The sequence below is a fragment of the Scyliorhinus torazame genome, chromosome 5, assembly GCF_047496885.1.
Source record: "Scyliorhinus torazame isolate Kashiwa2021f chromosome 5, sScyTor2.1, whole genome shotgun sequence".
In the NCBI taxonomy this organism is placed as follows: domain Eukaryota; kingdom Metazoa; phylum Chordata; class Chondrichthyes; order Carcharhiniformes; family Scyliorhinidae; genus Scyliorhinus; species Scyliorhinus torazame.
In genome coordinates, this window is record NC_092711.1 from 98357669 (window position 1) to 98374667 (window position 16999).

Consider the following 16999-nt stretch of genomic DNA (forward strand, 5'->3'; position numbering starts at 1 on the left):
GTTGACCTTGGGTAGGGTGCTCTTTCCAAGAGCCGGTGCAGACTCGATGGGTCGAATGGCCTCCTTCTGCACTGTAAATTCTATGATAATCTATGATAAGACTGCAGCTATGTCATAGATTTCCAGTCATCTCTTCCCTCAGAGGGTTGTTAGTCTTTGGATTTCTCTTTCATAGGGACCAGTTGTATCTGAAAAATTAAAATGAAAATCGCTTCTTGTCACAAGTAGGCTTCAATTAAGTTACTGTGAAAAGCCCCTAGTCGCCACATTCCAGCGCCTGTTCGGGGAGGCTGGTACGGGAATTGAACCGCGCTAACGGCCTGCCTTGGTCTGCTTTCAAAGCCAGTGATTTAGCCCTGTGCTAAACAGCCCCTATCTGGGGATCATTGAACATATCAAAGCACAAGTTTGACAGATATTTTATTGACAATGGAGTTAAGGGTTATGGACAACAGGTAGGAAAATAGAGAGAAAGCTGAGATGAGGATGTGGTGAAGCTTTGTAATTCTCTACCCCAGAGGAATGTGGAGCCTCAGTCATCAGGGATGTACAAGACAAATATTGGTAGGTTTCTAGATAGTGAAGATATCGAGGGATATGGGGATTGTGTGGGAAAATGGTGCTGGGGTAGATCGGCCAAGGATCGCATTGAATGGTTGAGCAGACTCAGTGGGCCGAATGGCCTACTCTTGCTCCTATTCTAATAGAACATAAGAACTAGGAGCAGGAGTAGGCCATCTGGCCGCTCGAGCCTGCTCCACCATTCAATGAGATCATGGCTGATCTTTTGTGGACTCAGCTCCACTTTCCTGCCCGAACACCATAACCCTTAATCCCTTTATTCTTCAAAAAACTATCTATCTTTATCTTAAAAACATTTAATGAAGGAGCCTCTACTGCTTCACTGGGCAAGGAATTCCATAGATTCACAACCCTTTGGGTGAAGAAGTTCCTCCTAAACTCAGTCCTAAATCTGCTTCCCCTTATTTTGAGGCTATGCCCCCTAGTTCTGCTTTCACCCGCCAGTGGAAACAACCTGCCTGCATCTATCCTGTCTATTCCCTTCATAATCTTATATGTTTCTATAAGATCCCCCATCATCCTTCTAAATTCCAACGGGTACAGTCCCAATCTACTCAGCCTCTCCTCGTAATCCAACCCCTTCAGATCTGGGATTAACCTAGTGAATCTCCTCTGCACACCCTCCAGTGCCAGTACGTCCTTTCTCAAGTAAGGAGACCAAATCTGAACACACTACTCCAGGTGTGGCCTCACTAACACCTTATACAATTGCAGCAGAACCTCCCTAGTCTTAAACTCCATCCCTCTAGCAATGAAGGACAAAATTCCATTTGCCTTCTTAATCACCTGTTGCACCTGTAAACCAGCTTTTTGCGACTCATGCACTAGCACACCCAGGTCTCTCTGCACAGCAGCATGTTTTAATATTTTATCATTTAAATAATAATCCCTTTTGCTGTTATTCCTACCAAAATGGATAACCTCACATTTGTCAACATTGTATTCCATCTGCCAGACCCTAGCCCATTCACTTAGCCTATCCAAATCCCTCTGCAGACTTCCAGTATCCTCTGCACTTTTTGCTTTACCACTTATCTTAGTGTCGTCTGCAAACATGGACACATTGCCCTTGGTCCCCAACTCCAAATCATCTATGTAAATTGTGAACAGTTGTGGGCCCAACACTGATCCCTGAGGGACACCACTAGCTACTGATTGCCAACCAGAGAAACACCCATTAATCCCCACTCTTTGCTTTCTATTAATTAACCAATCCTCTATCCATGCTACTACTTTCCCCTTAATGCCATGCATCTTTATCTTATGCAGTAACCTTTTGTGTGGCACCTTGTCAAAGGCTTTATGGAAATCCAGATATACCACATCCATTGGCTCCCCGTTATCTACCGCACTGTTAATGTCCTCAAACAATTCCATTAAATTAGTTAGGCACGACCTGCCCTTTATGAACCCATGCTGCGTTTGCCCAATGGGACAATTTCCATCCAGATGCCTCGCTATTTCTTCCTTGATGATAGATTCCAGCATCTTCCCTACTACCGAAGTTAAGCTCACTGGCCTATAATTACCCGCTTTTTGCCTACCTCCTTTTTTAAACAGTGGTGTCACGTAATCTCTGTGTCCTGGTCAGGAAGCAGTGAGCTGAGCTTGGATCTGTCAATCAACATGAATCAGCACCTTCAGGAGAATTGGGAGGGTGAATATTAGATACAGCAGAGTGAGAATCGAGGGAGATTGTGTGGGACGGAGATTTACAGCTTTTGGAGAGCGAGAGAGGAAATAATGTTCCATAGAAACTAGAACCGTCTGTTCTGAATTTCTATCCCGTACTAACAATGATGACTTTTGTAAATTGTATTTAAAGGATATTGGAAGAGGAGGAATTATAGACAGAAATATCAAATATCACGTCTCGATGTGACAAACTCACTCGATTCCTTCTGATCTGAATATCATCGGGCTCTGAATATCATCGGCGAGATGGAGAAATGTTTGTCTGATCTATCAGCTTCAAAACATTTTAAATGTGAGTGTGATGGGAAAAGCACCAAGACCCACACAACACACACCCGAGTGAGGGTGTCCCAGTGAACTGACTGTGGAAACATCAGTGTGACTAGAAAAGCACCGAGACCCACACAACACACACCCGAGAGAGAGTGTTCCAGTGAACTGACTGTGGAAAGAGCTTCAAGGTGTGACACAGCCTGAAAAAACATCACACTATTCACAGTGAGGAGAGACAGTGCACATGGTCTGCGTGCAGACAAGGCTGACTGTCCAATCTGGAGAGACACGAGACCCAGAACATGGAGAAACCGTGGAAATGTGGAGACTGTGGGAAGGGATACAGAGTCCCATCTCTGCTGGAGATTCATCGCCGCAATCACACTGGGGAGAGGCCGTTCACCTGCTCTCAGTGTGAGAAGGGATTTACTCAGTTATCCACCCTGCAGTCACACCAGCGGGTTCACACAGGGGAGAGGCCATTCACCTGCTCTCGGTGTGGGAAGGGATTCGCTCAGTTATCCACCCTGCAGACACACCAGCGAGTTCACACTGGGGAGAGGCCGTTCACCTGCTCTCAGTGTGGGAACGGATTTATTGATTCATCCACCCTGCAGAGACACCAGCGAGTTCACACTGGAGAGAGGCCGTTCATCTGCTCTAAGTGTGGGAAGGGATTTATTGATTCATCCACCCTGCGGAAACATCAGCGAGTTCACACTGGGGAGAGGCCATTCACCTGCTCCCTCTGTGGGAAAGGATTCACACTGTTATCCAACCTGCAGAGACATCAGCGAGTTCACACTGGGGAGAAGCCATTCACCTGCTCTTAGTGTGGGAAGGGATTACATAGAAAATAGGAGCAGGATGAGACCATTTGGCCCTTTGCACCTGCTCCGCCATTCATTATGATCATGGCTTACCATCCATAGCCTAATCCCGCTTTCCCCTTCATATCCTTTGATCCCCTTCGTCCTCAGTGCTATATCCATCTGCTTCTTGAAAACATACAATGTATTGGCCTCAACTATTTCCTGTGGTAACAAATTCCACAGGCTCACCACTCTCTGGTTGAAGAAATTACTCATCTCTGTCCTAAATGGTTTACCCCCTATCCTCAGACTGCGACCTCTGGTTCTGTACACTCCCACCATCGGGAAAATCTTTCCTGCATCTACCCTGTCAAGTCCTGTTAGAATATTATAGGTTTCTCTGAGGTCCCCCATTCTTCTGAACTCCAGCGAATACAATCCTAACATTCAATCTCTCGTCCGTCAGTCCCACCATCCCAGGAATCAGTCTGGTAAACCTTTGCTGCACTCCCTCTGGAGCAAGAACATCCTTCCTAAGGAGACCGAAACTGCACGCAATATTCCAGGTACTGCCTCACCAAGGCCCTATATAATTGCAGCAAGATATCCCTGCTCCTGTATTCAAATCCGCTCGCAATGAAGACCAGCATACCATTTGCCTTCTTTACCGCCTGCTACAGCTGCATGCTTTCCTTCAGTGACCAGTGTACGAGGACACCCAGGTCTCAATGCACATTCCCCTCGTAATTTATGGCCATTCAGCTAATAGTCTGCCTTCTCATTTTTTTTTAATGAACAATTTTATTGAGGTATTTTTGGCATTGTAAACAGCCACAGTGTACAGTAATGTGCCATTATCACGAGAAACATGTTTTTTTGCACTAAGTCATCTCTCACAAACACCCGCCTATTTATCCCCCTACTCTACTCTACTCACCACACACAACCTCCCCCCGCCCGCTGACGTTTAATTCTCCGCAAATAAGTCGATAAACGGTTGCCACCTTCGGGCGAACCTTGTCATTGATCCTCTTAAGGCGAACTTAATTTTTTCCAAACCGAGAAAGCTTGCCATGTCCGAAAGTTATATTTCAGTCTTTGGGTGCTTCGAGTCCCTCCACGCCAGCAGTATTCGTCGCCAGGGAAGCAAAGGCCAAGGCGTCGGCCTCTTTCTCCTCCTGGACTCCCGGGTCTTCCAAAACCCCAAAAATTGCCACCTCTGGACTCATCGCCACCCTTGTTTTCAAAACCTGGGACATGAAGTCCGCAAAACCCTCCCAGTATCTCCTAAATTTTGGACATGCCCAGAACATGTGGACATGGTTCGCGGGTTCTCCTGCGCATCTAGCACACTTGTCCTCCAGTCCAAAGAATTTACTCATCCGGGCCACCACCATGTGTGCCAGATGGACGACCTTGAATTGAACCAGGCCGAGCCTTGCGCATGTTGGAGTTGAGTTTACCCTACTCAGGGCTTCTGCCCATACGGCGTCCTCCATCTCCTCACCGAGTTCCTCCACCCACTTAAGTTTCAGTTTCTCTGTCTGAGACTCCTCCGCTCTCATGAGCTCTTTATAGACGTCCAAGACTCTCCCTTCTCCCATTTCTCCCTTGGAAACTACTCTGTCCTGGATCCCGTTTGGTGGGAGGCGTGGGAAGGATGGGACCTATCTGCAAACGAAATCAGGTACTTGCAAGTACCTGAAGTCCTTTCCCCATGCCAGTCCAAATCTCTGCTCCAGCTCCCTTATGCTCAAAAAACTTCCTTCTAGGAACAAATCGCCCATCCACCCCGCCCCCACCCTTCGCCATGCTCGGAACCCGCCATCCATGTTCCCCGGGTTAAAATGGTGGTTGTCACAGATTGGGGACGAGACCGATGCTCTCACCTCCCCCACATGTTTCCTCCACTGGCCCCAGATCCACAGGGCCGCCACCACTACAGGGCTGGTGGAGTACCTGGCCGGCGGGAGCAGCAGAGGAGCCGTGACCAGGGCTGCTAGACTGGTGCCCCTGCATGAAGCTGCCTCCAGCCACCCCCAAATAGACCCCGTACTCACCATCCATTTCCTTATCATGGCTATATTGGCTGCCCTGTAGTAGTTGCTAAGATTCGGCAGCGTCAGTCCCCCCTCGCTGCGATTCCTCTCTAGCATCACTTTCTTCATCCGTGGGGACTTCCCCGCCCAAACAAAGCCCCTAATAATTTTATCAACCCGTTTAAAGAAGGATGAAAATTGGGAGGCACTGGAAAAGAAATAGGAATCTCGGGAGGATCGTCATCTTCACCGTCTGCACTCTCCCCGCAAGTGATAGCGGGGGTGCATCCCATCTCCGGAACTCACTCTTCATTTGCGCCACCACCCTGGTCAAATTTAACTTGTGTAGCCTGCCCCAGTCTCGCGCCACCTGTATCCCCAAGTATCGGAAGCACTTCCCGACCAGCCTAAATGGAAACCCCTTCAACCTATTCTCCTGGCCCCTCGCCTGTACCACAAACATCTCGCTCTTTGTCATATTTAGCTTGTACCCAGAGTATCAGCCAAATTCTCTCAGTGTTTCCATTATACCATCCATCCCGGTCAGTGGGTCCGATACGTATCGAAGCAAGCCGTCTGCGTAGAGCGAGACCCTATGCTTAATCCCCCCGACTATTCCTTTCCAACCCCTGGCTGCTCTCAGAGCAATCGCCAGCAAACAGCAATGGAGAGAGTGGGCATCCCTGTCTGGTCCCGTGGTGTAGTCTAAAATAATCGGATGTTGTCCTATTCATCCTTACGCTAGCTTCCGGGGCCTGATATAGCAATCTGACCCAGTTGATGAAGCCCTCCCCGAACCCGAACTGTCCCAATACCTCCCACAAATAGTCCCACTCCACCCGGTCAAAGGCCTTCTCGGCATTCATTGCCACCACTAATTCCACCTCTCTGCCCTCTGGGGGCATCATGATCACGTTAAGTAGTCTTCTTAAGTTGGCTGTCAGCTGTCTACCTTTAACGAACCCAGTTTGGTCTTCCCCAATTACCTCCGGTACCCAGTCCTCAATTCTAAATGCCAAGACCTTAGCCAGCGGCTTAGCGTTAACATTGATCAGGGAGATTGGCCTATATGACCCACACGCTTCCGGGTTCTCGTGCCGTTTTAGTATCAGCGAGATGGTGGCTTGTGACATCGTCGGGGGTAGAGCCCCTCTGTCCCTCGCCTCATTAAACACCCTGGTCAGAACCGGCCCCACTATCTCCGGGAACTTTTTGTAGAACTCTACCGGGTATCCATTCGGCCCCGGGGCTTTGCCCTACTGCGTGTCCTTCAAGCCACCCAGTATTTCCTCCACCCTGATCGGGGCCCCCAACCCGTCTACTAGCCCCCTTCCCACTTTAGGGAAGGTCAGTCCGTCCAAGAAGCGCCTCATCCCTTCCGGCCCCTCGGGGTTCCGAGGTATAGAGCTTGCTATAGAAATCCCGAAACACCTTGTTCAGTCCTGTTGGGTGGTCCACTTTGTTTCCCTCACCATCCGCTACCCAACCTATTTCTCTGGCTACTTCCTTCTTCCTGAGTTGTTGCACGAGCATTCTACTGGCTTTCTCCCCATGTTCATAGATCGCGCCCCTTGCCTTCCTGAGCTGTTCCACAGCCTTACTCGTGGACAGCACTCCCACTTCCATCTGTCTCTGAGTAGGTCCTCCCTCGGGGACTCCGCATATTCCTTGTCCGTCTGGTGAATCTCCCTGACCAGTCTGTCCATTTCCGCTCTGAACCGTTCTATCCCTATGGGCTTGTATAGAGATCAATTCCCCTCTCACCACCGCCTTCAGCGCCTCCCACAGGACCGCTGCTGAGACTTCCTCTGTGTCATTGACCTGCATATAGTTCTGCATACACTTCCTCAGGTCTCTCACATACCCCCTCATCCACTAGTAATCCGACATCCAGTCTCCATTGCAGGCGCAGGTAACTCTCTTTGCAGACCTGCAAGTCAACCCAGTGTGGGGCATGGTCCGAAATAGTGATCGCCGAGTATTCCGTGTCCTTTATCCCAACTAAACAATCCCTACTCATGATGAAAAAGTCAATTCTAGAATAGACTTTATGGACATGTGAGTAAAACGAAAACTCCTTTCCCATCGGCCGACTGGCTCTCCATGTAGCTACATCCCCCATTTGCTCCATGAACCGATCAGTTCCCTTGCCATTGCTGGGACCCTACCCGTTCTGGAGCATGACCGGTCTAGGCCGGGGTCGAGAACCGTGTTAAAGTCTCCACCCATAATCAGCTTGCGTGAGTCCAAGTCGGGAATTTTCCCCAACAGCCTTTCAATGAAGTCTGCATCGTCCCAGTTTGGGGCATATACATTCACCAGGACTACCCTCATTCCCTCAAGCTTGCCGCAGACCATAAGGAATCTGCCACCCCATCAGCAATTGTGTCCTCCGCCTTAAATAGAACCCGTTTATTGATCATAATTGCCACCCCCCTGGATTTGGAGTCTAAACCCGAGTGGAAGACCTGGGTAATCCAGCCCTTCCTGAATCTAGTGTGATCACTCACTTCCAAGTGTGTCTCCTGCAGCATGATTCCGTCCGCCTTTAAAGCTCGCAGATGTGCAAACAGACACGTCCTCTTGACTGGCCCGTTTAACCCTCTGACATTCCAGGTGATCAGCCTGGTTGGAGGGCATCCGGCCCTCCCCCTATGCCAATCAGCCATAACCTTTCCTGGGCCCGCCTCCAGCCCATGTGCCGCGCCTCTTCCGGTTCGCCACCTGGCGGCTCCCACCCCCAACCTCCTGTCTGTTACCTGATTCAAATCCCTCCCATGTCAGAATAGCTCCCCCCGACCCCCCCCACCCCCAGCAACAACCCTCTGTAACCCAACCCCTGCCATATACTGGCTGTATGCACACCCCCCACCTGGCTTCCGTTGACCAGCTTTCTCAGCTAGCCCGATGACTCATCACTCCGCCCACTTGTCTCGCTGTCATTGTTCCCCCTCTCCCATCCCCCCGCCCATCAACACATAACCTCGCATGTCTCCAAATAATACTGCATCTCCTTTCATTTGCCCACTCACTCAACTTGTGCAAATCACACTGAAGGATCTCTGCATCCTCCTCACAATTCACCCTCCCATGCAATTTGGTGTCATCTGCAAATTTGGAAATATTGCATTTTGTTCTCTCCTCCAAACCATTAATATATAGTGTGGCACAATGGTTAGCACCGCTGCTTCACAGCACTGAGGACCAGGGTTCAATCCTGGCCCCGGGGCACTGACCGTGTGGAGACAACGTCTCCCCGTGTCTGCATGGGTCTCACCCCAGAACCCAAAGATGTGCAGGCTAGATGGATTGGCCCTAATAAATTGCCTCTTAATTGGAAAAAAAGAATTGGGTACTTTACATTTTTTTTAAATCAATTAATATATCTTGTGAATATCTGGGGACCTAGCACCGACCCCTGTGGTACCCCACCCGTCACTGCCTGCCAATTGGAAAAACATCCATTCATTCCTACTTTTGTTTCCTGTCTACCAACCTGTTTTCTATCTATCTCAATACACTACCCCTAATCCCATGTTCCTTAATTTTACACATTTAATCTCTTATGTGGGACTTTGTCAAAAGCCATCTGAAAGTCCAAATATACCACATCCACTGGCTCCCCCTCATCAACTCTACCAGTTACACCCTCGAAGAATTCCAGTAGATTTGTCAAGCATGATTTCCCCTTCATAAATCCATGCTGATTCTGTCCAATCCTGCCACTGTTTTTTGTATATTTGTACTTTGCTATAACATTTTTGATAATGGTTTTCTCGAATTTTCCCCACTGCTGATGGTCTATAATTCCCTGATTTCTCTCTATCTCACTTTTTAAATAGTGGAGTTGCATAAATCACCCTCCAATCTTCAGGAACTGTTCCAGAGTCTGTAGAATCCTGGAAGATGACCATCAATGCATCCACTATTTCTAGAGCCACTTCCTTAAGTACTTTGGGAAGCAGATTATTAGGCGCTGGGGATTCATCAGCCGTCAATCCCATCAATTTCTCCAACACCATTTCTCTAATATTGATTTCCTTCAGTTCCTCCCTCTCACTAAATCCTGCATTCCCCAACATTTCTAGTATCTGCTATGTGAAGACAGAACCAAAGTATGTATTTATTTGCTCACCCATTTCTTTGTCCCCTATTATACATTCCCCTGTTTCTGACTGTAAGGAACCTACATTTGGCTTCACCAATCTTTTTCTCTTCACATTCCTATAGAAACTTTTACAATCAGCCTAATTTCCTGTTTTATGCCATTCCCAACATCACCACTGCAGTTTGGGAGTCTATATACGATACCCACTAATTATTTTGCCCCAGCTCTACCCATACAGATTGCACATTGTCGGAGCTAATATCCTTCCTCACTATTGCATTAATTTCCTCTTTAACCAGCACTGCCTCGCCACTGCCATTTCCTTTTTGGCTGTCCTTCCTAAATACTGAATATATTCAATTCCCATCCCTGGTCATCCTGCAGCCATGTCTCCATAATCCCGATTATCTCACACCCGTTTGTGCGTCGATTTGGGCGATTCACTCGGTTATGCTGTCTACAGTCACACCAGGGAGTTCATACTGGGGCGAGGCCATTCACCTGCTCTCAATGTGCAAAGGGACTTTGTAATTCATCGCACTTTCTGAGACACCAACAACTGCACAACTGATTATAGGGATTGGATTCTGCTGGTATAGTTTCTGTTCTCAACTGCATCAAAGACTGCATTTTATTCATTCTGTTGGTCAATGGGGAGGGTCAGAGGGTTTCTTTCTGCTGGACTGGCCGGTCTCACGACTTCGCCTCCAGTGGGCTGATTCTCTCTGAGCCATCTTGCGAGTATCTAGTTTCATATTTCACAAGGAATGAAAGGGGGTTTGGAGGTTAGAAGATGTTTCATTACCATTTCTGTTTGGATACCCCAAAACCCATGCCATATTGCCTTGAAGACGGGCTATGGTGGTTACATGGTTCTTTTGTTTAATTTATCTTGGTGCTTCTCACAGAAGAAAACTATCAGGGTATGAGGGGCAAGCTGTCTGAGGTGCACTGGGAAACTACATTAAATAGTATGGTGGGAGACAGGCAATCACTAATATTTAAGGAATTATTACAGATTGACACGGGGATCGGTTAGCTCAGTTGGCTGGATGGCTGGTTTGTGCAGAGTGACACCAACAGCACAGGTTAAATTCCCATACCGGCTGAGGTTAGCCATGGTCTGTGTCAGTATTTATGCTCCACATGATCCTCCACCCACCCCACTACATCTCCCCCAACAGCATCTCATTCTATTCCTTTCTCTATCATTTGTGTATCTAGCTTTACGTCCAATGTATTCATGCTGTTCACCTCAACCACTCGCTGTGGAGTGAGTTCCACATTCTCACCACTCGCTGGGTAAAGAGGTTTCTACTGAAATTCCTATTGGATTATTGAATCCGTTCATAATCTTAAAGATTTTCTACAGGTCATCATTCAGTCTTCTCTTTTCCCGAAAAAAGCAGCCCCAGCCTTTCCTGGGTGTTAAATGCTCTCAGTTCTGAATATTTTGAATCTTTGTTGCACCTTCTCCAGTGCCTCTATTTCCTTTTTCTAAATGGAGATAATCAATGTTGACAGAGCTCCCAGTGTAGTCCAACCCTAGTTCTAAACAAGTTGAACATTTCCTCCGTGCTTTTCAATTCTATCCCTCTAGAACGGAACCCTATATAGGGGCCCCACACTTTAGGAAAGATGTGAAGTTCTTAGAGACAGTGTAGCAGACATTAACAAGAATGGCACCAGAGTTGATGGACTCCAGTTAGTTGGAGTGACTGGAGCAGCTGAATTTCTCTCCTGAGATCACAGCTACTGGAGGGTGGTGAATGGGGCCGTTCAGCCCTTTGAGACCATGTCGGCTCCCTGTGGAGGAAGCCAGTCTGTCCATTGCCCCATTCTATCCCCAAATCCCCATGGTTTATTTCTGTCAGTGCCCGCCCAATTTCCTATTGAAATCATTCCTTCATCTCCTATCCTCTTGAGCAGTAGGTTCCAGGTTGTTACCACTCCCTTTACATCTACACAAGGCTCATGGAGCATCGAGGAGTCTATTTGGCCCATTTTTCCCGTGCCAGCTCTTTGTACAGCGACCCATTTAAGCCCATAGTTCGATTATTTTGTTTTCTTTTTCAGAATGCACTAAATTTCCTTTTGGAAGTTACAGTCCAATGAGATTCCAGCACCATTTGTAGACAGTGCATTCCAAATCACAACAACTCGCTGTGTTTTACAACAGATAATTGTGCCTATGGTGTGTCTGGAGTTTCACAGAGTATTCAAAATGGTGTCAACGACGTGCTTATTACCAAAATTAAGACTCTACCTTTATCAATAAATTGGTGAGGACACCAAGTTTAATATATCCTAGTTTGCGGACAGTTAGAACAAATGTACATTTCTATAAAACATCTCATGACCACTGGACCTCCGAAAGTGTTTTAAAGCCAATGGAGTACTTTTGAAACATATTCACTGTTGTAATGTAGGAAGCTGTAAGTACACATGTGTAATCACATTTAGTTATAAAATTGTTATTTTCATAGTGTAATCACTATCATTAGTAACAAGGTCAAGGAAGCCCTTTTATACCTCGAACATGTGGCTTCCTGCAGCCATTTCACCTTCTGTACCTTTTCTATATTAACTTTGTATTGATTTCACAGCAAAAAACAATTAAATTCATGATTATTCAGTAGTGAACATTGATTATCATTAGTGAATTGGTGTATTGGGTAATTATGTTGTAAAGACTAGATCTTTATTTTAAAAAATAACATGATCAACCAAAATGTTTCCAGAAACTGCAGAGTTATCAGAATTTGGTTGAAAAAATAAATTACTTTATAATTTTGAGAAGTTACTAGACATCATATTCTGCCAAGTCTATGTGGGCTGGGCAGTGGTGTAATGGTATTGTTACTGGGCTGGTAATCCAGAGACCCAGGTTAATGCTCTTGGGGATCTGGGATCGAATCTGGCAAGATAGATGGTGAAATTGAATAAAAGTTTGCAATTAGAAGTCCAATGATGACATTGTTGATTGTTGTAAAACCCACCTCGTTCACTAAAGACCTTCATGAAATCTGCTCTCCTTATGTGGCCTAGCCTAAACGTGACTCCAGATCCACAGCAATGTTGCGGTTAATTTGTAAGTGTCCCCTGAAATAGCCTCACGCAGTTCAAGCACAATTGGAATGAGCAGTAAATGCTGGCCCAGCCAGTGACTCCCACGAATGAATAATTTTTAAGAAGACTCTTTGTTCAATCTGAAAACTAGTAAGAAATTCTCTTTGATTGGATTTTTAATTTTTTTTAAAAGTTAGAGTACCCAATTTTTTTTTTTTCCAATTAAGGGACAATTTAGTATGGCCAATCCACCTAACCAGCACATCTTTGGGTTGTGGGGACATGGGGAGAATGTGCAAACTCCACACGGACAGTGACCCAGAGCCGGGATTCAAATCCGGGTTCTCCGCGCCGCAGTCCTAGTGCTAACTGCTGCGCCACATGCCGCCCTCTCTTTGATTGGATTTGATTTGTTGTCACGTGTACCGAGGTAGTGAAAAGTATTGTTCCATCCATGAAAAAACATAGGACATACGATAAATATACAATGCAAACACAGACACCAGGTGAAGCATATGGAGTGTAGTGCTACTCAGTAGAGAACAGTGCATCTTGTATTAACCAAATGTATTTATTACAAATTACTGTATTAATTATTTTGTAACATGATTAAATGTGTAGTGATCCTTAATTGAGTTACAATTAATGAAACAATTTTTTTTTATTCATTGGACGTGGGCGTCGCAGGCTGTGCCAGCATTTATTACCCATCCCTCATTGCCCTTGAGGGGACTGATAAGAGTCAACCACATTGCTATGTCGTCTGGAGTCACATGTAGGCCAGACTGGGTAAGGACGGCAGATTTCCCTCCCTAAAGTACATTAGTGAACCAGCTGGTTTCATAAATTTTTTATTCCCGATATTTTATTGAGTTTAAATTCCATCACCTGCAGTAGTTGGATTCAAACCCGAGTCCCCAGATCATTATCCTGGGTCTCTGGATTACTTGTCCAGCGACGTTACCACTACACCACCGCCTCCCCACTGTGTAACTGGTTAAATCTCTTTCCACTGTCAGTTCACTGGAACACTCTCACTCGGCTGCATGTGTATTTCAGTGCTTTTCCAGTCACACTGATGTTTGAAATCTTTTCTCACAGGCAGAACAGAGAAACATTTCTCCTTCCACATTCGAAGGATGATATTCAGTTGCTGATGAATCAACTGACTTCTGTCCGAACTTGATGCAATATTTAATTTGAATTTCCCGAATGCAAACTTCTATTGTCCTGTGAAAGGAGTTTACAAAAGTCATCACTGTCAGGACAGGATAGATATTCACAACACCTAATGCTCGTTTCTATGGAATATTCCTTCCTCTCCCATCCCCAAAACCTGTATATCTCCATCTCACACACTCCCTCCATTCTCTCTGCTGTGCCTAATATACACCGTCCCAATTCTTATGAATGACAATTCATGCTGATGAACATATCCATGTTCACTAATTCCTGTGCAGGGCAGAGACCTGAAAAGGATCATATAGGTAGGATATGTATATATTACTGGATTAAAAATGTGTGTAAAGTACACTGCATCACTCGGTGTGGTGATGACATATTGTTAATATCACATGACTAGTATGGGAAGCATGGTGGTTAGCACTGCTATCTCATGGTGCTGAGGTCCCAGGTTGATCCGACTCTGGGTTACTGTCCGTGTGCAGTTTGCACATTCTCCCCCTGTTTGCGTGGGTTTCACACCCACAACCCAAAAGATGTGCAGGCTAGGTGGATTGGCCACGCTAAATTGCCACTAAATTGGAAAAAATGAATTGGGTACTCTAAATTTACTTTTAAAAAGTAGAAGTCCAACACACTATCCATTGCCCATAGAGCCATATCCTTTGATCACTTTAGCCCTAAGAGCTATATCTCACTCCTTCGACGATTTTAGTATTGACGGGCTGCATGGTCAGCGCAGGCATGGAGGGCCGAAGGGCCTGTTCCTGTGCTGTACTTTTCTTTGTTCTTTGTTCTTGAAATTGCACAATGTTTCGGCCTCAGTGACTTTCTGTGGTAATGAATTCCACAGGCTCATCACTCTCTGGGTGAAGGATTTCTCCTCACGTCAGTTTTATTCCTTATCCTCAAACTATGAGCCCCTAGTTCTGGACTCCCCACCAGCGGGAGCATTATTTCTGAATCTACTCTGTCCACTCCTGTTGAAATTTATATGTTTCTATCAGATCCCCTCTCAGACCCACAAAAATGTGGTTGATCTCAAATGCCCGAACAAATCAACCCAGTTCAAGGGCAATTAGGCAATAAAGGCTGACCCAGCCAGCGAGGTCTAGGTATCATGAATGAATGAAAAAAAATTACAACAAAGAAGATCTTTATTTATGAGTGAATGCACATGACCAGGAACTTGTTACCTATGAGATGAATGAGTTCTATATGAAATTGGATCAGCACTTGAAGAAATAAACTTACTGGGGAAGGGGATACAGGCAGGGGATATAGACCGGGGAATGGACTGACTGGATTGATCTAAAGAGAGTCAACATGGACACAAGTTGTTAAATTTGACTTTGTGTGCTTTAGTGACACTATAACTGGAAAAATATAACACAACTAGAGTAATATATTACAAGACTAGAAATAATTATGAATGAAATTTATTACAGGCCAATAAATATCTAAAACATACCATATAACATCACGAGACATATCTCTATCCTCTCTTAATTTACTGCCCCCTTAAATGTCAATCGCCTCCTGAGGAAACCAGCCCTTTAATTGCGAACATTAGGAAAGAGACCATCCTTTTAGCCAGACAAATAAATGTCATGCTGAGAGTGCAAAGGATGTTAATGTCTTTAAGAGAGAGAGTGAGAGGAAGGCATGGTGGCTAGCATTGCTGCCTCACAGCTCCAGGGTCCCGGGAGATAGGATGGAGGTGTGGGCTTAAGTACTTACCTACCCTTAAGTAGGGTGCTCTTTCCAAGGGCCGGTGCAGACTCGATGTGGCCGAATAGCCTCCTTCTTTACTGTAGGGATTCTATGACCTGGACCAACCTTTCCAGAGTGTCCAACCTCCCTGGATTCACTTACTTTCCCTTCAGTTTCAGCAAATCAACAATTGAAATCCAGAATTAGAAAAGAAATGGAAAGGGGAAAGAAAGTAAAGTGATTTTCTCACAGATGTTTGAAACAGGAGGAAGTTTCAGTCTCCGTGAAGCTCAATCTTCATTCACACAAAGCCCGCCCTCTGATTGCCTGGAGGTGCAGAGTCCTTCCGGTCCTGCAGAGCTCCTCGTTGGCCGGTTACCGGGAAACCTTGGCTGGAAGGGGTCTTGGTGAGGGACAGGGTTACAATGACGTCACTGTGAAGCAGTGATTCTTATTGGCTGATTCAGGCAGGACTCCGTTGTGGCGTCACAATGGCTCAGAGGGTTTACCCAGCACACAATTGGAGTCCCATTGGGAGAATATCACTGGTTCCTGCAGTAAAACACTGCGGATTGGACAACAGTTCAGCGCATCAAAGTGTCTCCCAGCCCCACGTGGGGTCGGAATCCGCTCCGCGCGAGTTGACCAATGGGAAGAGTCAGCGCACCGGAAGCACTATGATCATCCCGCGTCTGAATACGGAAGTTGGACAATGGGTCTGTGAACCTGTCCATTGCTGTGCAGCAAAGCGGCTGCTGCTCCATCGCTGAATGAAGATTCAGATTCACACAGACTAAACCGCCTCCCGTGTCCAATATCTGTGAGTAACACACTTCTTTTTCTCCACATTTCTAATTTTGAACTAAATTGTTGACTTGCAGGTGGGACAGGAGGTGAATTTAGGAAGGGTGCAGACTCTGGAAAGATTGTCCTAGGTCTTTCTCAGAGACATTGACATAATTTGCTCCCTCAGCTTGAAACATTTATTTCTAAGACAAAAGCAAACTACTGTGGATGCTGGAATCTGAAACAAAAACAGAAAATGCTGGAAAATGTCACGTCTCGAGCCTGGATGGCTTTGTCAAAGAGTCGTCCAGACTCGAAACATTAGCTCTGTTCTCTCTCCACAGATGCTGTCAGACCTGCTGAGGTTTTCCAGCATTTTCTGTTTTTGTGACATGTATTGTCTGGCTAAAAGGATGGTGCTTTCTAATGTTCATAATTATAGGGATGGTTTCCCCAGTAGATGGTTGACATTTAAGGAGACAGTAAATTAATATAGGATAGAATGTATCTAGTGTTGTTATATGGTACTTATTTTATCTAAATTATTTTGATTGTGAAAAACTGCATTTATTATTATTTCTATTTTAAAAAATATATTACTAAATATATTCCCAGCCATAGAATCATTAAGGCACAAAAAGAGTCCATTCGGTAACTTGAGTCCATGCCGAGACACTCTAAAGCAATCCAGTCAATCCCTTCCCCCTCTATAATCCAGTTTCTGTGTCGGTTTGTTTTCT

At 45.8% G+C, this 16999-nt stretch overlaps 1 protein-coding gene across 1 annotated transcript in view; it reads left to right on the forward strand.

Annotated features, from left to right (window-relative positions):
- The window catches only part of LOC140417814 (uncharacterized), a 150236-nt gene that overhangs the window by 6020 nt on the left and 127217 nt on the right, over positions 1–16999 (forward strand). Inside the window, exon 2 of the mRNA XM_072501267.1 lies at positions 2408–3371. Within this exon, the coding sequence (XP_072357368.1) occupies positions 2853–3371 (519 nt within the window). The 5' untranslated portion in view covers positions 2408–2852. The remainder of the gene's footprint in view (positions 1–2407; positions 3372–16999) is intronic.